Source organism: Haliotis rufescens, unplaced genomic scaffold (assembly GCF_023055435.1).
Source record: "Haliotis rufescens isolate VD_foot unplaced genomic scaffold, xgHalRufe1.0.p SCAF_19, whole genome shotgun sequence".
NCBI classification, from domain to species: domain Eukaryota; kingdom Metazoa; phylum Mollusca; class Gastropoda; order Lepetellida; family Haliotidae; genus Haliotis; species Haliotis rufescens.
Genome location: NW_025963879.1, coordinates 3556471 through 3581297, shown reverse-complemented (window position 1 = coordinate 3581297; position 24827 = coordinate 3556471). Strand labels below are relative to the sequence as shown.

General features: G+C 37.1%; 1 protein-coding gene across 4 annotated transcripts in view; it reads right to left on the bottom strand.

Annotated features, from left to right (window-relative positions):
- Nucleotides 1-24065, bottom strand: part of LOC124119206 (probable D-lactate dehydrogenase, mitochondrial) — a 68803-nt gene extending 44738 nt beyond the window's left edge. For all 4 annotated transcript variants that reach the window (XR_007221931.1, XR_007221932.1, XM_048398813.1 and 1 more), the window contains exons 1-5: nt 23898-24065; nt 14343-14458; nt 12662-12803; nt 9901-10042; nt 9341-9500 (exon numbers count right to left, since the gene is read on the bottom strand). Coding sequence is in view for 2 of the 4 variants with exons in the window: in XM_048398813.1 (XP_048254770.1) it covers nt 9341-9500; nt 9901-10042; nt 12662-12803; nt 14343-14458; nt 23898-23984 (647 nt within the window). In the remaining 2 variants the exon portion in view is untranslated. The remainder of the gene's footprint in view (nt 1-9340; nt 9501-9900; nt 10043-12661; nt 12804-14342; nt 14459-23897) is intronic.
- Nucleotides 24066-24827: the final 762 nt, after the last annotated feature.

The window sequence follows — 24827 nt, the reverse complement described above, 5'->3', positions numbered from 1 at the left end:
CATATGTTTGTGTGGTATCTACAAGTTTAACCAATGTGTCATATGTTTGTGTGGTATCTACAACTTTAACCAATGCTCCATATGTTTGTGTGGTATCTACAAGTTTAACCAATGTTTCATATGTTTGTGTGGTATCTACAAGTTTAACCAATGTTTCATATGTTTGTGTGGTATCTACAAGTTTAACCAATGCTCCATATGTTTGTGTGGTATCTACAAGTTTAACCAATGTTTCATATGTTTGTGTGGTATCTACAAGTTTAACCAATGCTCCATATGTTTGTGTGGTATCTACAAGTTTAACCAATGTTTCATATGTTTGTGTGGTATCTAAAAGTTTAACCAATGCTCCATATGTTTGTGTGGTATCTACAAGTTTAACCAATGTTCCATATGTTTGTGTGGTATCTACAAGTTTAACCAATGTTTCATATGTTTGTGTGGTATCTACAAGTATGACCAATGTTTCATATGTTTGTGTGGTATCTACAAGTTTAACAAATGCTCCATATGTTTGTGTGGTATCTACAAGTTTAACCAATGTTTCATACGTTTGTGTGGTATCTACAAGTTTAACCAATTTTTCATATGTTTGTGTGGTATCTACAAGTTTAACCAATGCTCCATATGTTTGTGTGGTATCTACAAGTTTAACAAATGCTCCATATGTTTGTGTGGTATCTACAAGTTTAACCAATGTTTCATATGTTTGTGTGGTATCTACAAGTATGACCAATGTTTCATATGTTTGTGTGGTATCTTCAAGTTTAACCAATGTTTCATATGTTTGTGTGGTATCTACAAGTTTAACAAATGCTCCATATGTTTGTGTGGTAGCTACAAGTTTAACCAATGTTTTGTATGTTTGTGTGGTATCTACAAGTTTAACCAATGCTCCATATGTTTGTGTGGTATCTACAAGTTTAACCAATGTTTCATATGTTTGTGTGGTATCTACAAGTTTAACCAATGCTCCATATGTTTGTGTGGTATCTACAAGTTTAACCAATGTTTCATATGTTTGTGTGGTATCTACAAGTTTAACCAATGTTTCATATGTTTGTGTGGTATCTACAAGTTTAACCAATGTTTCATATGTTTGTGTGGTATCTACAAGTTTAACCAATGTTAAATATGTTTGTGTGGTATCTACAAGTTTAACCAATGCTCCATATGTTTGTGTGGTATCTACAAGTTTAACCAATGTTTCATATGTTTGTGTGGTATCTACAAGTATGACCAATGTTTCATATGTTTGTGTGGTATCTACAAGTTTAACAAATGCTCCATATGTTTGTGTGGTATCTACAAGTTTAACCAATGTTTCATATGTTTGTGTGGTATCTACAAGTTTAACCAATGCTCCATATGTTTGTGTGGTATCTACAAGTTTAACCAATGTTTCATATGTTTGTGTGGTATCTACAAGTTTAACCAATGCTCCATATGTTTGTGTGGTATCTACAAGTTTAACCAATGTTTCGTATGTTTGTGTGGTATCTACAAGTTTAACCAATGCTCCATATGTTTGTGTGGTATCTACAAGTTTAACCAATGTTTCATATGTTTGTGTGGTATCTAAAAGTTTAACCAATGCTCCATATGTTTGTGTGGTATCTACAAGTTTAACCAATGTTCCATATGTTTGTGTGGTATCTACAAGTTTAACCAATGTTTCATATGTTTGTGTGGTATCTACAAGTTTAACCAATGTTTCATATGTTTGTGTGGTATCTACAAGTATGACCAATGTTTCATATGTTTGTGTGGTATCTACAAGTTTAACAAATGCTCCATATGTTTGTGTGGTATCTACAAGTTTAACCAATGTTTCATATGTTTGTGTGGTATCTACAAGTTTAACCAATGTTTCATATGTTTGTGTGGTATCTACAAGTTTAACCAATGCTCCATATGTTTGTATGGTATCTACAAGTTTAACAAATGCTCCATATATTTGTGTGGTATCTACAAGTTTAACCAATGTTTCATATGTTTGTGTGGTATCTACAAGTATGACCAATGTTTCATATGTTTGTGTGGTATCTACAAGTTTAACCAATGTTTCATATGTTTGTGTGGTATCTACAAGTTTAACAAATGCTCCATATGTTTGTGTGGTAGCTACAAGTTTAACCAATGTTTCGTATGTTTGTGTGGTATCTACAAGTTTAACCAATGCTCCATATGTTTGTGTGGTATCTACAAGTTTAACCAATGTTTCGTATGTTTGTGTGGTATCTACAAGTTTAACCAATGCTCCATATGTTTGTGTGGTATCCACAAGTTTAACCAATGTTTCATATGTTTGTGTGGTATCTACAAGTTTAACCAATGTTTCATATGTTTGTGTGGTATCTACAAGTTTAACCAATGTTTCATATGTTTGTGTGGTATCTACAAGTATGACCAATGTTTCATATGTTTGTGTGGTATCTACAAGTTTAACAAATGCTCCATATGTTTGTGTGGTATCTACAAGTTTAACCAATGTTTCATATGTTTGTGTGGTATCTACAAGTTTAACCAATGCTCCATATGTTTGTGTGGTATCTACAAGTTTAACAAATGCTCCATATGTTTGTGTGGTATCTACAAGTTTAACCAATGTTTCATATGTCTGTGTGGTATCTACAAGTTTAACCAATGCTCCATATGTTTGTGTGGTATCTACAAGTTTAACCAATGTTTCATATGTTTGTGTGGTATCTACAAGTATGACCAATGTTTCATATGTTTGTGTGGTATCTACAAGTTTAACCAATGCTCCATATGTTTGTGTGGTATCTACAAGTTTAATCAATGTTTCATATGTTTGTGTGGTATCTACAAGTTTAACCAATGCTCCATATGTTTGTGTGGTATCTACAAGTTTAACAAATGCTCCATAAGTTTGTGTGGTATCTACAAGTTTAACCAATGTTTCATATGTTTGTGTGGTATCTACAAGTTTAACCAATGCTCCATATGTTTGTGTGGTATCTACAAGTTTAACCAATGTTCCATATGTCTGTGTGGTATCTACAAGTTTAACAAATGCTCCATATGTTTGTGTGGTATCTACAAGTTTAACCAATGTTTCATATGTTTGTGTGGTATCTACAAGTTTAACCAATGTTTCATATGTTTGTGTGGTATCTACAAGTTTAACCAATGTTTCATATGTTTGTGTGGTATCTACAAGTTTAACCAATGCTCCATATGTTTGTGTGGTATCTACAAGTTTAACCAATGTTTCATATGTTTGTGTGGTATCTACAAGTTTAATCAATGTTTCATATGTTTGTGTGGTATCTACAAGTTTAACCAATGTTTCATATGTTTGTGTGGTATCTACAAGTTTAACCAATGTTTCATATGTTTGTGTGGTATCTACAAGTTTAATCAATGTTTCATATGTTTGTGTGGTATCTACAAGTTTAACCAATGTTTCATATGTTTGTGTGGTATCTACAAGTTTAACCAATGTTTCATATGTTTGTGTGGTATCTACAAGTTTAACCAATGCTCCATATGTTTGTGTGGTATCTACAAGTTTAACCAATGTTTCATATGTTTGTGTGGTATCTACAAGTTTAATCAATGTTTCATATGTTTGTGTGGTATCTACAAGTTTAACCAATGCTCCATATGTTTGTGTGGTATCTACAAGTTTAACAAATGCTCCATATGTTTGTGTGGTATCTACAAGTTTAACCAATGTTTCATATGTTTGTGTGGTATCTACAAGTTTAACCAATGCTCCATATGTTTGTGTGGTATCTACAGTTTTAACCAATGTTTCATATGTTTGTGTGGTATCTACAAGTTTAACCAATGTTTCATATGTTTGTGTGGTATCCACAAGTTTAACCAATGCTCCATATGTTTGTGTGGTATCTACAAGTTTAACCAATGTTTCATATGTTTGTGTGGTATCTACAAGTTTAACCAATGCTCCATATGTTTGTGTGGTATCTACAAGTTTAACCAATGCTCCATATTTTGTGTGGTATCTACAAGTTTAACAAATGCTCCATATGTTTGTGTGGTATCTACAAGTTTAACCAATGTTTCATATGTTTGTGTGGTATCTACAAGTTTAACCAATGCTCCATATGTTTGTGTGGTACCTACAAGTTTAACCAATGTTTCATATATTTGTGTGGTATCTACAAGTTTAACCAATGTTCCACATGTTTGTGTGGTATCTACAAGTTTAACCAATTCTCCATATGTTTGTGTGGTATCTACAAGTTTAACAAATGCTCCATATATTTGTGTGGTATCTACAAGTTTAACCAATGTTTCATATGTTTGTGTGGTATCTACAAGTATGACCAATGTTTCATATGTTTGTGTGGTATCTACAAGTTTAACCAATGTTTCATATGTTTGTGTGGTATCTACAAGTTTAACAAATGCTCCATATGTTTGTGTGGTAGCTACAAGTTTAACCAATGTTTCGTATGTTTGTGTGGTATCTACAAGTTTAACCAATGCTCCATATGTTTGTGTGGTATCTACAAGTTTAACCAATGTTTCGTATGTTTGTGTGGTATCTACAAGTTTAACCAATGCTCCATATGTTTGTGTGGTATCCACAAGTTTAACCAATGTTTCATATGTTTGTGTGGTATCTACAAGTTTAACCAATGTTTCATATGTTTGTGTGGTATCTACAAGTTTAACCAATGTTTCATATGTTTGTGTGGTATCTACAAGTATGACCAATGTTTCATATGTTTGTGTGGTATCTACAAGTTTAACAAATGCTCCATATGTTTGTGTGGTATCTACAAGTTTAACCAATGTTTCATATGTTTGTGTGGTATCTACAAGTTTAACCAATGCTCCATATGTTTGTGTGGTATCTACAAGTTTAACAAATGCTCCATATGTTTGTGTGGTATCTACAAGTTTAACCAATGTTTCATATGTCTGTGTGGTATCTACAAGTTTAACCAATGCTCCATATGTTTGTGTGGTATCTACAAGTTTAACCAATGTTTCATATGTTTGTGTGGTATCTACAAGTATGACCAATGTTTCATATGTTTGTGTGGTATCTACAAGTTTAACCAATGCTCCATATGTTTGTGTGGTATCTACAAGTTTAATCAATGTTTCATATGTTTGTGTGGTATCTACAAGTTTAACCAATGCTCCATATGTTTGTGTGGTATCTACAAGTTTAACAAATGCTCCATAAGTTTGTGTGGTATCTACAAGTTTAACCAATGTTTCATATGTTTGTGTGGTATCTACAAGTTTAACCAATGCTCCATATGTTTGTGTGGTATCTACAAGTTTAACCAATGTTCCATATGTCTGTGTGGTATCTACAAGTTTAACCAATGCTCCATATGTTTGTGTGGTATCTACAAGTTTAACCAATGTTTCATATGTTTGTGTGGTATCTACAAGTTTAACCAATGTTTCATATGTTTGTGTGGTATCTACAAGTTTAACCAATGTTTCATATGTTTGTGTGATATCTACAAGTTTAACCAATGCTCCATATGTTTGTGTGGTATCTACAAGTTTAACCAATGTTTCATATGTTTGTGTGGTATCTACAAGTTTAACCAATGTTTCATATGTTTGTGTGGTATCCACAAGTTTAACCAATGCTCCATATGTTTGTGTGGTATCTACAAGTTTAACCAATGTTTCATATGTTTCTGTGGTATCTACAAGTTTAACCAATGCTCCATATGTTTGTGTGGTATCTACAAGTTTAACCAATGCTCCATATGTTTGTGTGGTATCTACAAGTTTAACAAATGCTCCATATGTTTGTGTGGTATCTACAAGTTTAACCAATGTTTCATATGTTTGTGTGGTATCTACAAGTTTAACCAATGCTCCATATGTTTGTGTGGTATCTACAAGTTTAACCAATGTTTCATATATTTGTGTGGTATCTACAAGTTTAACCAATGTTCCATATGTTTGTGTGGTATCTACAAGTTTAACCAATGCTCCATATGTTTGTGTGGTATCTACAAGTTTAACCAATGCTCCATTTGTTTGTGTGGTATCTACAAGTATGACCAATGTTTCATATGTTTGTGTGGTATCTACAAGTTTAACAAATGCTCCATATGTTTGTGTGGTATCTACAAGTTTAACCAATGTTTCGTATGTTTGTGTGGTATCTACAAGTTTAACCAATGCTCCATATGTTTGTGTGGTATCTACAAGTTTAACCAATGTTTCATATGTTTGTGTGGTATCTACAAGTTTAACCAATTCTCCATATGTTTGTGTGGTATCTACAAGTTTAACCAATGTTCCATATGTTTGTGTGGTATCTACAAGTTTAACCAATGTTTCATATGTTTGTGTGGTATCTACAAGTTTAACCAATGTTTCATATGTTTGTGTGGTATCTACAAGTATGACCAATGTTTCATATGTTTGTGTGGTATCTACAAGTTTAACAAATGCTCCATATGTTTGTGTGGTATCTACAAGTTTAACCAATGTTTCATATGTTTGTGTGGTATCTACAAGTTTAACCAATGCTCCATATATTTGTGTGGTATCTACAAGTTTAACAAATGCTCCATATGTTCGTGTGGTATCTACAAGTTTAACCAATGTTTCATATGTCTGTGTGGTATCTACAAGTTTAACCAATGCTCCATATGTTTGTGTGGTATCTACAAGTTTAACCAATGTTTCATATGTTTGTGTGGTATCTACAAGTATGACCAATGTTTCATATGTTTGTGTGGTATCTACAAGTTTAACCAATGCTCCATATGTTTGTGTGGTATCTACAAGTTTAACCAATGTTCCATATGTCTGTGTGGTATCTACAAGTTTAACCAATGTTCCATATGTTTGTGTGGGATCTACAAGTTTAACCAATGTGTCATATGTTTGTGTGGTATCTACAACTTTAACCAATGCTCCATATGTTTGTGTGGTATCTACAAGTTTAACCAATGTTTCATATGTTTGTGTGGTATCTACAAGTTTAACCAATGTTTCATATGTTTGTGTGGTATCTACAAGTTTAACCAATGTTTCATATGTTTGTGTGGTATCTGCAAGTTTAACCAATGTTTCATATGTTTGTGTGGTATCTACAAGTTTAACCAATGCTCCATATGTTTGTGTGGTATCTACAAGTTTAACCAATGTTTCATATGTTTGTGTGGTATCTACAAGTTTAATCAATGCTCCATATGTTTGTGTGGTATCTACAAGTTTAACCAATGCTCCATATGTTTGTGTGGTATCTACAAGTTTAACCAATGTTCCATATGTCTGTGTGGTATCTACAAGTTTAACCAATGTTCCATATGTTTGTGTGGTATCTACAAGTTTAACCAATGTGTCATATGTTTGTGTGGTATCTACAACTTTAACCAATGCTCCATATGTTTGTGTGGTATCTACAAGTTTAACCAATGTTTCATATGTTTGTGTGGTATCTACAAGTTTAACCAATGTTTCATATGTTTGTGTGGTATCTACAAGTTTAACCAATGTTTCATATGTTTGTGTGGTATCTGCAAGTTTAACCAATGTTTCATATGTTTGTGTGGTATCTACAAGTTTAACCAATGCTCCATATGTTTGTGTGGTATCTACAAGTTTAACCAATGTTTCATATGTTTGTGTGGTATCTACAAGTTTAATCAATGCTCCATATGTTTGTGTGGTATCTACAAGTTTAAGCAATGGTCCATATGTTTGTGTGGTATCTACAAGTTTAACAAATGCTCCATATGTTTGTGTGGTATCTACAAGTTTAACCAATGTTTCATATGTTTGTGTGGTATCTACAAGTTTAACCAATGCTCCATATGTTTGTGTGGTATCTACAAGTTTAACCAATGTTTCATATGTTTGTGTGGTATCTACAAGTTTAACCAATGTTTCATATGTTTGTGTGGTATCCACAAGTTTAACCAATGCTCCATATGTTTGTGTGGTATCTACAAGTTTAACCAATGTTTCATATGTTTGTGTGGTATCTACAAGTTTAACCAATGCTCCATATGTTTGTGTGGTATCTACAAGTTTAACCAATGCTCCATATGTTTGTGTGGTATCTACAAGTTTAACAAATTCTCCATATGTTTGTGTGGTATCTACAAGTTTAACCAATGTTTCATATGTTTGTGTGGTATCTACAAGTTTAACCAATGCTCCATATGTTTGTGTGGTATCTACAAGTTTAACCAATGTTTCATATGTTTGTGTGGTATCTACAAGTTTAACCAATGTTCCATATGTTTGTGTGGTATCTACAAGTTTAACCAATGCTCCATATGTTTGTGTGGTATCTACAAGTTTAACCAATGCTCCATATGTTTGTGTGGTATCTACAAGTTTAACCAATGTTTCATATGTTTGTGTGGTATCTACAAGTTTAACCAATGCTCCATATGTTTGTGTGGTATCTACAAGTTTAACCAATGCTCCATATGTTTGTGTGGTATCTACAAGTTTAACCAATGCTCCATATGTTTGTGTGGTATCTACAAGTTTAACCAATGTTTCATATGTTTGTGTGGTATCTACAAGTTTAACCAATGTTTCATATGTTTGTGTGGTATCTACAAGTATGACCAATGTTTCATATGTTTGTGTGGTATCTACAAGTATGACCAATGTTTCATATGTTTGTGTGGTATCTACAAGTTTAACCAATGTTTCATATGTCTGTGTGGTATCTACAAGTATGACCAATGTTTCATATGTTTGTGTGGTATCTACAAGTATGACCAATGCTCCATATGTTTGTGTGGTATCTACAAGTTTAACCAATGTTTCATATGTTTGTGTGGTATCTACAAGTATGACCAATGTTTCATATGTTTGTGTGGTATCTACAAGTATGACCAATGTTTCATATGTTTGTGTGGTATCTACAAGTATGACCAATGTTTCATATGTTTGTGTGGTATCTACAAGTATGATCAATGTTTTGTATGTTTGTGTGGTATCTACAAGTATGATCAATGTTTCGTATGTTTGTGTGGTATCTACAAGTATGACCAATGTTTCATATGTTTGTGTGGTATCTACAAGTTTAACCAATGCTCCATATGTTTGTGTGGTATCTACAAGTATGACCAATGTTTCGTATGTGTGTGTGGTATCTACAAGTATGACCAATGTTTCGTATGTTTGTGTGGTATCTACAAGTATGACCAATGTTTCGTATGTTTGTGTGGTATCTACAAGTATGACCAATGTTTCGTATGTTTGTGTGGTGTTTTAGTTCAGGATTCTTTCCTCATCACACAAGGAGGTGCAAGAGACAAATACTGGGTTCTGTGGTACTGATTATGTGATTAGATGAAATATGGGTACACATTTCAGTCAGTAATCTCACTTTGTACGTCTGCCCTTCCCAGCTGTGTTTATAACTCTGCCGTCTGCCATCACGACCTCCATGTTGAGGACGTTCTCCCTCATCGTCCCGTACCTCACTGCATTGGTGCCTGACGCACTGGTGGCACACATTCCACACAGAGAGGCGTCTGCTCCCGGATCTGCATGTTCGACAGAAGATAAACAAAGGTTGTGTCTACAAACATGATAAACATTGATTAAGTCACAGAATACAAAACACACTGAAACAGCATAATGGCAGCGATACATCAAGACCAGACAGAAATCATTAAGTCTGGACCAGACAAACCCATGGTGGATGAGCAACAATCCATGTAATGACATCTAATCAGACACTTCGCACATAGTAACCACCCAACTCTTTCTATGTCAGCTTTGGCAACAAGCATGGGATTCCAACACCTATTCTGCATGGCATTATATGTGGCTACTGTTAATGCAAGATGGGTATTCAAAGTAATCTTATTCAGGTCCCTAGGTCAAAATGGGTACCGTACATGATATAACTGAATCGAACGTGATATATTTTCTGTATCGTACCAATTGGGAACATCAATCCTGTGTCACGAAGGTAGGCGTTTAACCCTTGACGTGACACCCCTGCCTCTACTTCTGCATCAAAGTCCTCCTGATGCACTGACAGTATCTTATCCATCTTACTCAGATCCAGAGTCACGCCACCCTGAAATCATAAATATATATTAGGATCTTCCTATCACCTCCAGTTTCATGCATATTTGACAGCGTAATGTTAGGAAATGGAATGCAAATAGAGCCAAGTATTTGCCTCAAAGAGGGATACATTGACTCAACATTAAAGCTATTACATGGCTGTATTCAAAAGGTCATCGTCAAAGAAGCATCCCTGTCTAACCCATCCTCAAAGAAGTATCCCTGTCTAACCCATCTCCAATGAAGTATCCCTGTCTAACCCATCTCCAATGAAGTATCCCTGTCTAACCCATCTCCAATGAAGTATCCCTGTCTACAATCCTCAATGAAGTATCCCTGTCTACAATCCTCAATGAAGAAAATATGTTTCTAACCCATCTCCAATGAAGTATCCCTGTCTAACCCATCCTCAATGAAGTATCCCTGTCCAGCCGACTCTCAATCACACTTTGTAGCCATCCCTCCGTGACGTGTCAATGGTTCACCAACCTTCAATGACATGTCACTGTGTCGCCTACCCTAAATGACTTTTCACTGTGTCAACTACAGTCAAGTCTCATTAATCCGACATCGTTGATTGCAAATGATTGTGTCGGATTAACGAGTATGTCGGATTAACGAAATTAATTGATTTGTGATCGAAAATCGGACGTCTTCACGATAGATAATAACCGTGTGTACCTTGTAATAAAATCATTAAAAACGAAATATTAATATTGTTATGTTGTTTATTCATTCATTCCTTAATTCATAATTAATGACAGTGCAAAAATAATAATAATTTTCCCATTTATACATAACAATAGAGAAATTACTCACTGAATTTATCACATCCATGACACACGTTTCCTCGTGTAAATGCAAGTGCTACTGTCTTAACAACTTGCTTCATCTACTTAAAATAGTCTGTCAGTGTTTTCTGTTTCTAACATTTTGAAGGCACATTTCTCAAAGTCCCCTGCTCGCTTGACGTCTAGGGCTTGAGGTTGCGAGGTGTAATTTCATTTGCTGTTTCTTATAATAAAGCTTGAAATTCTTTATGATCCCGGCATCTAGTGGCTGAATGTGCGATGTGGTGTTTGGTGGCAAAAAGTGACATTTCACATTAGTTATGTCGACAGTAGCATTGGATGGGGCGTTGTCCAACAGCAATACCATTTGGCATTGCTCCAATCGCATTTGCCAATCCAAGATCAGTAGCCAGGCTTTGAATATTAATGAAGTCATCCATGCTTTCTTGTTTACATACCAGTCAACCATGGTGAGTCGACCATGTTTTATATACCTGTTCGTATTTAAAACTGGCTTCATGCACATTAATCTGGCTGCAATTTGTAAACTACATTTGTATAGCTTTGTACATACAGGTTTGAATAGCTTTTCCTGTTAATTGTTAAGTTAATCTCTGCAGCCAGTGCGTGTCAAACTCTGGCTGTGTACTCGCGGGCAGATGACCACGGAGTACGCTGATCACTGTGTCGGATTAACGAGACTGATTAATGAGTGATTTCGGTAATTTGTTGCAAATTAGGTGTGTCGGAGTCGGAGTGCGAGAATGTCGGATTAACGGGACTAAATAGCACTGAATCAATCGGTTCCCATCATTTGTGTCGGATAAAGCCAAGTGTCGGATTAACGAGTGTCGGATTAACGAGACTTGACTGTACCCTCAATGACGTGTCACTGTGTTGCCTACCCTCAATGACGTGTTACTGTGTCGCCTACCTTCAATGATGTGTCACTGTGTCGCCTACACTCAATGACATGTCACTATGTCGCCAACCTTCAATGACGTGTCACTGTGTCGCCAACCTTCAATGACGTGTCACTGTGTCGCCTACCCTCAATGAAGCGTCCCTGTGTCGCCTACCCTCAATGACATGTCACTGTGTCACTAACCCTCAATGACGTGTCGCCTACACTCAATGACGTGTCACTGTGTCGCCTACCCTCAATGACATGTCACTGTGTCACTAACCCTCAATGACGTGTCGCCTACACTCAATGACGTGTCACTGTGTCGCCTACCCTCAATGACATGTCACTGTGTCACTAACCCTCAATGACGTGTCGCCTACACTCAATGACGTGTCACTGTGTCGCCTACCCTCAATGACATGTCACTGTGTCACTAACCCTCAATGACGTGTCGCCTACACTCAATGACGTGTCACTGTGTCGCCTACCTTCAATGATGTGTCACTGTGTCACCAACCCTCAATGACGTGTCACTGTGTCACCAACCCTCAATGACGTGTCGCCTACACTCAATGACGTGTCACTGTGTCGCCTACCCTCAATGACATGTCACTGTGTCACTAACCCTCAATGACGTGTCGCCTACACTCAATGATGTGTCACTGTGTCACTAACCCTCAATGATGTGTCGCCTACACTCAATGACATGTCACTGTGTCACTAACCCTCAATGACGTGTCGCCTACACTCAATGATGTGTCACTGTGTCACCAACCCTCAATGACATGTCACTGTGTCACTAACCCTCAATGATGTGTCGCCTACACTCAATGACGTGTCACTGTGTCGCCTACCCTCAATGATGTGTCGCCTACACTCAATGATGTGTCACTGTGTCACCAACCCTCAATGACATCAATGTGTCGCCTACCCTGAAAGCATTGATCCCTCCTTCCAAGCCTGTCCCTGTGCCAAAGGGGATGAGCGGGACCTCATTATCATTACACAGCTTGGCAATCTGGCTCACATGCTCCGTGCTCTCAGCAAACACAACAACATCTGGTGGGGAGCATCTAGAAAACACAAACAAGATAAACAAGTTCCAAGTTAGAATTAGTCCCATGCTGGTCATGAGGTGACTGAAGTCAGAAGATCTGTTGGTCAGGCTCAGGCTCCCTGATGGCAGGGATCATTGCTCCTAATAGCAATCACTTGATTGTCTGTTCCAGACTCAACTAGTTGTCTTTACAGCCTGCTGCCACGTAGTTGAATATTTCTTAGTGCAACAAACAAAGAAAACAACAACCTATCTCTGGCTTCAACCAGAAGCTGCTAGTTACCATCAGTTCCTAGTCCTGATTATTCATGCCAATTTTATTCAAAATTTCATTCAATATTGTTAACATTAATTTCGGCAAAATCATATGTGAAGTGATAGGAAGATCGCACAACTCACCATTATTTACAGCAACCACGGTCAGATTACTGCTATTTCAAGTTGAAACAAACTTTAGTGGATAGAGAATGGATTTATATACCATAAATGCCGAACATTGACTTGTTGAAATATATTTGATGTAGTTTGACTATTATATGTCAACAAAGTTTTCGCTATTGCAAGCGTGGGAGCATGGACGGTGATTGGTGAAGTTGTTCCATTCGAAAAACTATCCGGCAATAGCGATTGTTAGGCTTGTGGTTATTAAGTTATTTCAGATGTATAAAGTGAAGTGGCAACTATAATAACATGATATTGGAATAAATTTTTCCTGATAAATTTCAGACACAATTCATACGATTATTGTATTAAAATTCTTTAAACTCATATTATTGGGTAATCTTTAACTAAAGCACTGGTAGATTCCGAGAAACGTGTGCACAGCTGATTGTTGCTTCCGGCTTAGTTTATGAGACAATACACACGGTAATCTTAATCTCTGTATATAAAACAATGCCTATCAGAACAGGAAATACAATTTAATCGGTAAATCATCATGTCTAGTGATGTTTTATCTCAAATTTCTAATTTGTATTGACCAAGTTTAATTGTTATGATGTGTTCGTTTCCCTGAATTCGCTGAAGGGATACAATATTTTTCTGCAGAAGACAAACACGTTTTTATCGCAGATGTAGGGCTTGTGTATGCACTGGTTATGTGCTTCATTCCGATTTGCTATATAGACAGGGTATATAAATTAGCATCGATGTTTTGAAGGCTTGTACAGGGGGGTCGCCTTATACTTGGGGTCGCTTTATAGACGGCGATATATGGTAGGTGCAGGTAGACCATTACAGCAGCATCCTGTTACATTTCTTAACCAAAGAGTGAACAAAAGCAACATGCTCATTTGGTATCTACGCACAGCTTCATGACAATTCTTTCAAATAATTTAACTATGGCCTAATTTCCTAACCATGAAGCTCAACTAAATGAATCTGATGGTACAATACTGTGAAATCATCACAATACTGTGAAATCCTGTCAAATCTGTTTGCAACCATAATGGTCACCAGTCATCATTTTAGTGACCTCTTGATTATAATAAGCAGGGGTCCTTATCATACAGAGTAATAGGTCATGAAGTTGGAAGAATTAGAGAATGTCACTCACTCATGATACGACTCGTCCCTCCCATGCTGTTCTCTCACTGCCATTGCAGTGGAAACATTTGAACCTCCGACAACATCAGACAGGGCTTGCACAAACCGATCTGACACCTCAGATTTCTGGAATCAAACATACATTAATGATTACTGCTTAATCATTGACTATGCAAGTGTAATGCATTGTACCATGGAATGTTTCATATTCCCCAAAGCATCCCCAAATCTGTGTTATAGCTCACTAAAGTCTTTAAGCTACCTAGTTTTTCCTTTGGTGAATAAGAAATTTCAAGTAGCTACAGAGGCAACTTGAGTGTGTTGAGATACAATTAGAAACTGGAAAGTTGCCATGTTACAAATATATTTCTATAGTATTCAATATACAATCAGTGCATGTCTCTGCTGCCTTTCCAAACTGAATATGTCAGTCAGTTTCAGAAATACAGAATCAAAAAAAAATTCAGTGCTAATTACCTCCGGTCTCCCGTTTGCCCATTGATCACTGTACAGTTATGCCCTGGCTTCCAGTGGTCCATCACTATCAACTATCAGAACTAATTTACTGTTAAGTGTTGGCTTCCATTTGTCCATTGCTAATCACCTACCCTGCTAATTGTCTGTTTGATTCCCTTGTAATCTTATTTCTTTTGTTGTTCTCATAGATACATATATATGTCCTCTGCCTGATAGAGATTATTCACCTGATGAAGGAGTACATATATCCTCCAAAACTTTGTGTTTCGTCTTAATAAAGAAGTTGACATCCATAAATTCTCTTCCTTATGTGTATCACTTCTAAATGGGTTTCAAAGACTTGTTAGACCTATCTCATAACAGATGGTGTGTTTGGCAAGGAGACACAATGAGTCTCCATACTTTGCTTATATTCAGCAGAATGAACTAGCAGAAGCTGTTAGTGTAACAAAGGCATGAGAACTGCCATGAGCTGTAATGAATCCCACATGTCTTATGATCAGTACACTCATGGGAATGATAGGGAATTAGATTCTTATGGTAATTATTTGGTTAACATATACATTCGTCAACAGTAAACTGAACCAATATTCCTATGAATGTATGTATTTTGATCATGTGTTTAATGGTATTCTGACCTGCAGAATAATACTCATGTATATGAATAATGAAATACATCAAGAGACATGAGAAGCCATACAATCAAGTTGAGAGACAGTACGGGCACCTTGGCCTTAAAAGTCAACAGTGGTCAACAATAATTGTTTTAACAAATGACATTAACTAATAATATGAGGGCAAGGGAGTTAACTGACTATAAAAGTCCAGTTTCCACCCTTGCCAAACTAGGCTGGAATTTCGTGGCTCAATAGCAGCAGTAGCAGTGGCTACTACGAGTTATATCCTTTCAGACCCCCAGTGCATGTGGACTGTACAACACTTGAGCATGTTTATCATAAATATGAAACAAAAATAATCTATCAACACCCAGTTGACAGTACACATGCTTTGCAAATTTTGCATCTTGTGTGAGAGACATTGGACCCTCAATTGCATGCATTCATCAAAATATGCAAAACAAATCACCAATACCCAATTAATTATTATTTACTTAAGAACCTTTTGTGTTTTCAATGTAGAGGTTTCAAACGTGGATCAGATACCTGTAATTTACATAAAAAAATGAACATTATAATATCATGATTAACAGATATGAAAACCTCTAAATTGGAAACACAGATGGTTTATCTCATTTTACAATGACAAAATGACAAAAAATGTGAACTATTTGGCATCAGTTCAGGCTAATATTTTCAGTATGTTGAAAAAGCAAATTCAAGAAGATTGGTTTGTATGCTTATGTACCGAACCATAATTTGCACCAATACTTTAACCAATTCACGGTGACACAAACAAATCAAATTCAGATGTCAAGTAAGCATTATTCAAACTGACATCACAAGAGAAAATGAAGCAACCTTTGTAATGTTTTGTTGTAAAGTACACCACTATTATGACTTCATACAGTTCCACAGATGTGATGTCCAAGCAATGTAACATGGTGGACATGACGTCAGTATGTGGTAAAGTAGCACCACTATTATGACTTCATAGTTCCACAGATGTGATGTCCAAGCATTGTAACATGGTGGACATGACGTCAGTATGTGGTAAAGTAGCACCACTATTATGACTTCATACAGTTCTACAGATGTGATGTCCAAGCATTGTAACATTGTGGACATGATGTCAGTATGTGGTAAAGTAGCACCACTATTATGACTTCATACAGTTCCACAGATGTGATGTCCAAGCATTGTAACATGGTGGACATGACGTCAGTATGTGGTAAAGTAGCACCACTATTATGACTTCATACAGTTCCACAGATGTGATGTCCAAGCATTGTAACATGGTGGACATGACGTCAGTATGTGGTAAAGTAGCACCACTATTATGACTTCTTACAGTTCCACAGATGTGATGTCCAAGCATTGTAACATGGTGGACATGACGTCAGTATGTGGTAAAGTAGCACCACTATTATGACTTCATACAGTTCCACAGATGTGATGTCCAAGCAATGTAACATGGTGGACATGACGTCAGTATGTGGTAAAGTAACACCACTATTATGACTTCATACAGTTCCACAGATGTGATGTCCAAGCATTGTAACATGGTGGACATGACGTCAGTATGTGGTAAAGTAGCACCACTTTTATGACTTCATACAGTTCCACAGATGTGATGTCCAAGCATTGTAACATGGTGGACATGACGTCAGTATGTGGTAAAGTAGCACCACTATTATGACTTCATACAGTTCCACAGATGTGATGTCCAAGCATTGTAACATGGTGGACATGACGTCAGTATGTGGTAAAGTAGCACCACTATTATGACTTCATACAGTTCCACAGATGTGATGTCCAAGCAATGTAACATGGTGGACATGACGTCAGTATGTGGTAAAGTAGCACCACTATTATGACTTCATACAGTTCCACAGAAGTGATGTCCAAGCATTGTAACATGGTGGACATGACGTCAGTATGTGGTAAAGTAGCACCACTATTATGACTTCATACAGTTCTACAGATGTGATGTCCAAGCATTGTAACATGGTGGACATGACGTCAGTATGTGGTAAAGTAGCACCACTATTATGACTTCATACAGTTCCACAGATGTGATGTCCAAGCATTGTTACATGGTGGACATGACGTCAGTATGTGGTAAAGTAGCACCACTATTATGACTTCATACAGTTCCACAGATGTGATGTCCAAGCAATGTAACATGGTGGACATGACGTCAGTATGTGGTAAAGTAGCACCACTATTATGACTTCATAGTTCCACAGATGTGATGTCCAAGCATTGTAACATGGTGGACATGACGTCAGTATGTGGTAAAGTAGCACCACTATTATGACTTCATACAGTTCTACAGATGTGATGTCCAAGCATTGTAACATTGTGGACATGATGTCAGTATGTGGTAAAGTAGCACCACTATTATGACTTCATACAGTTCCACAGATGTGATGTCCAAGCATTGTAACATGGTGGACATGACGTCAGTATGTGGTAAAGTAGCACCACTATTATGACTTCATACAGTTCCACAGATGTGATGTCCAAGCATTGTAACATGGTGGACATGACGTCAGTATGTGGTAAAGTAGCACCACTATTATGACTTCTTACAGTTCCACAGATGTGATGTCCAAGCATTGTAACATGGTGGACATGACGTCAGTATGTGGTAAAGTAGCACCACTATTATGACTTCATACAGTTCCACAGATGTGATGTCCAAGCAATGTAACATGGTGGACATGACGTCAGTATGTGGTAAAGTAACACCACTATTATGACTTCATACAGTTCCACAGATGTGATGTCCAAGCATTGTAACATGGTGGACATGACGTCAGTATGTGGTAAAGTAGCACCACTTTTATGACTTCATACAGTTCCACAGATGTGATGTCCAAGCATTGTAACATGGTGGACATGACGTCAGTATGTGGTAAAGTAGCACCACTATTATGACTTCATACAGTTCCACAGATGTGATGTCCAAGCATTGTAACATGGTGGACATGACGTCAGTATGTGGTAAAGTAGCACCACTATTATGACTTCATACAGTTCCACAGATGTGATGTCCAAGCAATGTAACATGGTGGACATGACGTCAGTATGTGGTAAAGTAGCACCACTATTATGACTTCATACAGTTCCACAGAAGTGATGTCCAAGCATTGTAACATGGTGGACATGACGTCAGTATGTGGTAAAGTAGCACCACTATTATGACTTCATACAGTTCTACAGATGTGATGTCCAAGCATTGTAACATGGTGGACATGACGTCAGTATGTGGTAAAGTAGCACCACTATTATGACTTCATACAGTTCCACAGATGTGATGTCCAAGCATTGTTACATGGTGGACATGACGTCAGTATGTGGTAAAGTAGCACCACTATTATGACTTCATACAGTTCCACAGATGTGATGTCCAAGCAATGTAACATGGTGGACATGACGTCAGTATGTGGTAAAGTAGCACCACTATTATGACTTCATACAGTTCCACAGAAGTGATGTCCAAGCATTGTAACATGGTGGACATGACATCAGTATGTGGTAAAGTAGCACCACTATTATGACTTCATACAGTTCTACAGATGTGATGTCCAAGCATTGTAACATGGTGGACATGACGTCAGTATGTGGTAAAGTAGCACCACTATTATGACTTCATACAGTTCCACAGATGTGATGTCCAAGCATTGTAACATGGTGGACATGACGTCAGTATGTGGTAAAGTAGCACCACTTTTATGACTTCATACAGTTCCACAGATGTGATGTCCAAGCATTGTAACATGGTGGACATGACATCAGTATGTGGTTAAGTAGCACCACTTTTATGACTTCATACAGTTCCACAGATGTGATGTCCAAGCATTGTAACATGGTGGACATGACGTCAGTATGTGGTAAAGTAGCACCACTATTATGACTTCATACAGTTCCACAGAAGTGATGTCCAAGCATTGTAACATGGTGGACATGACGTCAGTATGTGGTAAAGTAGCACCACTATTATGACTTCATACCGTTCCACAGATGTGATGTCCAAGCATTGTAACATGGTGGACATGACGTCAGTATGTGGTAAAGTAGCACCACTATTATGACTTCATACAGTTCTACAGATGTGATGTCCAAGCATTGTAACATGGTGGACATGACGTCAGTATGTGGTAAAGTAGCACCAAGCTTCTGCTGTGTTGATGTGTTGGCGCACATTTTCGGAAAATACAGTAACTTAAGGACCACAAGACATTAGTTATCAATGGAAATGAGGTCAGATCCGTATTTGAAAATACCAAACAGGCAGGTTTGCAGAAGTATTTTTGAATAAATATTATCTTTTACAGTAATGCAGTAATCAGCCAAATCATGGTCTATCATTGAATCAATACTGCGATTGGACAAATCAGAACACAGGATTGCAAATGTCATGGTAGAACTGCACGCATGCAAATAATATAAATCACATTTTTATAAAAACACCAAAATTATAGCAATACTTTGTGTTATTACCAAATTTAGCATTTTCAGCTTGCGTAACTGTATTTCTTTACATATCTGCCAACATGTACGTAAACTACAGTGATTGATGCACAAAGGCACTACATGTCGCTCACTGTAAGTTAGACAAGCATATGGTTAATGTCAGCTGATGCAGCATGTTACACACTAAAAGTGATGAACAAAAGAGGGTTCACCTGAAAGGGACTTTTAAATCGGAATAATCTTTGCAAGGTCAACTCACTGGTTTAAATATATCTCATACCCTGGACAAAAGGGAGTAAAAGCATATCAAAAACCAAAGAATACCATCAATACCCATAGGGAATGCTTAAAGCGAAAGTAACTTTTGTCACCTTTGTTACAATACTGACGATGCAAACGGGATGTTAGTAATAAAACGCTAGTCACCAATTGTTAATTGTTATTTTAATTATTCACAATATCAAGATCAAAGGTCGTGTCACACATTCAACAATGTAAGCAATGTTGTTATTTTTGTAAGAGTAACAGAAATAGCAGTAACAGTATATGTACAAGGATCACAAGATAGATAAACATGTCAGCCAATGTTCATGCAGTTTAGCATTATAAATACATTTTCATGATTTAATAGTGTACCCGAATTGATAAATGATTTAGTAAAGATTATAATCAAGTATAATTTTCAGTGTGTTCATGATCAAAAAGGTATAGAAACACTAACACTTCGTCATGATCATGTGTACATCACTGGTTAGTGACATTTCAATCTTTTTTATCACATGAGCACAAAAACAAACCTATTTCATGTAAATTACTGATGGTGCCATTTCAGAAATAATGACTACCATACCCGTACCATATTCTTATGATAATGTACATAGCACTTCCCAGTCAGGTCTGATACCTTATTGTGTTGGCCATCTAGTGCTGTTTATACATCCTAATACATATACTTAGTTGCACTTAGTTGCATGTATTTTATTTTGCCTATCATTAACATGTAATCATTTTGGGGATTCTCATTTATATGCTATAACTTTTATTTTGGGGCATATATTATGCCAGCTGTACTCAAGGGGCTATGTGTTTTGGGGAGACAAATGGTATGTTGCATGTAGCTAGTCTGACATTCAGACAGTCCAGGTGTGTGAAGGAGTCAACATCATCAAACGTCATTTGGTCTGGAGTTCCCGACGCTTTAAATAGGTAGAGCCTAGTGTTGTTTTGTGGGGTACTGATATATCACATATCCTTTCAGGTTTAGACCCGTGAAGATTCCGGGGAAGAATAGGTCTTCAGCAACCCATGCTTGCCGTAAAAGGCAACTATGCTTGTCGTAAAAGGCGACTAACGGGGTCGGGTGGTCAGGCTCACTGACTTGGTTGATGCATGTCATCGATCCCAATTGCGTGGATCGATGCTCATGATGTCAATCACTGGATTGTCTGGTCCAGACTCGATTATTTACAGACTGCCGTCATATAGCTGTAATATTGCTGAGTGCAGCATTAAAGGGGCACTGATCTAACGCAATTCCACGGGACTGATTGTTGCCTTTGTTATTGTTTTTTCCAAATGAGTACCCGGATGTATAGCAGAAATCTAGACTAGTTCGCGACCTCTGCTGCGCAATTCGTAAGCGCATCAGTCACTTTTATGGGTAGTAATAAGGGCGTATGGTCACATTGATCAACAAAATGAAATACAGTTTTCGAGATAATGAGGAAATGTAGGTATCTTTGTGGGTAGCATCGGTAATGTTGACGAAGTTTTGATAAGTCAATTGCTTGGTAATTTGCGATTTTCGTTTACACTATTTTGACTTGCAACACAAAGTAAATATTTCACCTGAGCATTGCTTTTTTTATAGTGTGTATATTTTTTTACTGTCAAAATGTGTAACATTTTAAAATTAATTTAAAGTCTAAATATTGAGTTATTTTACAAAGTGACTGAAAAACATTTCCATCTGTATTATTATGATAACGAATTCCAAACATTTTGATGTTTAATGTCATCACCAAGAGACTGAAAATGTTACGTTGAAAAGTACATGTCTATGTTGTTTGGCTTCTAATCCTACATAATAATCTGTTGTGATGTTTGTAGGCCCTTTTGATCATCTTAATCAATCTGTCAAAATGACTGAAATATTTACACATTTTATAAATTGCCTGAGAGAATCACATTTTACAAATTGATGGTAATATTTACACGCTTACAAAGGAAAAGACCTGTGAAAACAACGTCTATCGTGCATTGAAGAATTTCCCAACCAAGACGTGCCGCCTACGTGGTCTTGTGGTAGAGCGTCCGCCCGGAGAGAGCGGAAGGTCCGGGTTTCGATCCCCAGCTGAGTCATACCAAAAGACATTAAAAGATGGTACTTGTTGTTACCCTGTCTGGCGCTCGACATTAAGGGGCTAAAACAAGGACTTGTCGGCTCGGAGTCAGTATACTGTGTCTGAGTGGGGTATTCATGTTAAACTGCGGAATGGTATCTCAGTGAGCTAGCACTATACATCGGCATCAGTCCGGACTAGTACAAGCAGCAACAGACACACACGTGCATGCACGTCGCTATATAAGTGCAATAATCTTGGACGCGACGTTTAACCCAATTTCACCTCACCTCACCTCACCCAACCAAGACGTAGAGAAACAAGACCGAATCGGTTCAAATGAAGGAAAACAAAATGCAAATACCATAATTGCAACCTACCAAATTTATGTGTATAAATTTTAGGAGCTTCCTTGTTCGAGGAATGTATCCATGAATATCCACACAAAGGAACAATATCCCACTCGTCTGCAGCTGTACAAAGAAACTTATTTGATGTCACGTGTCTCTGTAACAATCAAATATTTTAAAAGATATATATCGTTTCGAGATATTATAACCCGTGTTCGTTTCTCAACTGATCACTTTGATTGTTTCAGGTGTTTCACATAGGTGTCAAGTCTCAAGGGTCGGCTGAGAAAGCCCACGTGACAACTATTTTCATAACGTCCATGGTTCCTAAAAAATCCATTGAGTGATAGATAACAATGAGCAATCAATCAACGTATTATCAGTTAACCCTTTGAACAATGTATGTTGTTTTATCATCGGCACTTCACGCCATGATATGAGTGTATTCCCTTTGTTTTAGTAAACCTAGACATGTAAACACTCACTTTTGACATATCCACTGTGCAAGATAACAGTGATAATTTATTTAATTTTTACGGGGAAGATGATTTTTTCCAGGGACTACTGTTTTAAAAAACGCGATTTTCCGCGTTTCCGCGGAGATTTCACATCCCTGGTGATTAATCAATCAACGTATTTTCTGTTAATCCTTTGATGACTAAGAACAATCTGTTGATTTACAAAAAAAAGTAAATCAACTGATCATTCACCTCTTGCTGGTCTGCCACATGCATATTACATAACACACATTTCACCTCACTTCAAACCTGGATTTAGATTGAATAATTACCCCAGACACAATAAATGCCAAATGGGAAACTTTGTCAGGTAATCTAAGTGGTGCTACCAATAATTGTACCTGTAATAAATTCATTAACTGAGCATCAAGTGAACGACGACAAATACACAAGTGTAGGGTTATACGAGAAAACGTGGATGACAACAAGGGATTAGTAATCGTATTATCGACGCAATCCGAAATCCGAAAATGCTTTCACTGCATAGATACTTTTTTTAGTATTAAACTATAACCATCTGGGGTATTTCCAAATGAGGACATCCGATGAGCTCCGCCGTTCTTTTTGTCTGTTTGTTTAGGCTAAAGAAATAAATTAAAATGCGCCCTTTGTCGTTATCTTTATAGATCACAGTTAACCAAGCATTCAATTTTTAACTACGTTCTTGGGATCTAACACTGATAAGTCAGATAACATTACGCATGCAGTGATGAAGTGATCCAATGAATGTAGATATAACAATTTAAACAAGAGACTACGGTACTCAAAGACAGTGTCACCTGTGCATGTGCATTCCTGCACGAGTAAGGTGATGTGCTTGATCGAACAAGCGCAAATAGTTTTTGAGAGAATTGCCGGGTCCACATTTTGTTGCCAACTTATTCTGACTGTTCGTCGTACATTCGCAGAAGTGCTTGTCTAAGTGACCTTGACCCGCACAAGTAAAGGTTAAGTTTACGCCATCGCGTTTTCTTTTTGTGTTACATAAGAGATAACCTTATTTTGTTTCGAAATCGTTTCCTCCGAAAGTCTTCGGGGAATGGATTGTGTGGTGAAAATAAATGTTCTCGATGTCGGAAGTGGAAGTCACGTGATCGTCCTTTCCCCCGGCCACCATCATGGTAAGGGACATGTGGCTGGAGCAGTCTGCTAATACAACTGATAAACTGTATCTAACGCCATTTATTTTAAAGAATCATGATTTTAGTTGTGAATTAACTGTTTATAGTTTGTATGGGAAGGTTTGTTTTTCCCATTATCGTAGAAGGAAGACTGATTCGAATCAATCTGAAAACATTCTCAAGAACCATGTGTCTCGGGTTATCTCCCCTGAGTATATTATCATCGTCTTTGTACACTGTACCTTTAACCTGAACCATAGCATTAAAACAATTAAGAATAATACTGTGTGTTCTACTGGATAACACCCGAAGTTCCACACGAGCGAAAACAAACACGCCTGGTAAATCTATATAATCCTACATATATCGTGTTAGGCCTATATGTTAATGCATGCATACTTGGGTTATCCAAGGCAATTCACATTCCTAACAGTTGCCTTTCAGTTATTGCATTAACTGTAAAGGATCTAATTTAGTGCATCTCTTTAATTATTTTGTAGTTTTATGGGTTGTCTGGGTAAAAGGGATACTTAAGTCTTTGCCTACTAGGCTAAGTTCACTTCAAGTCGTCAATTGCAACGTCCAATC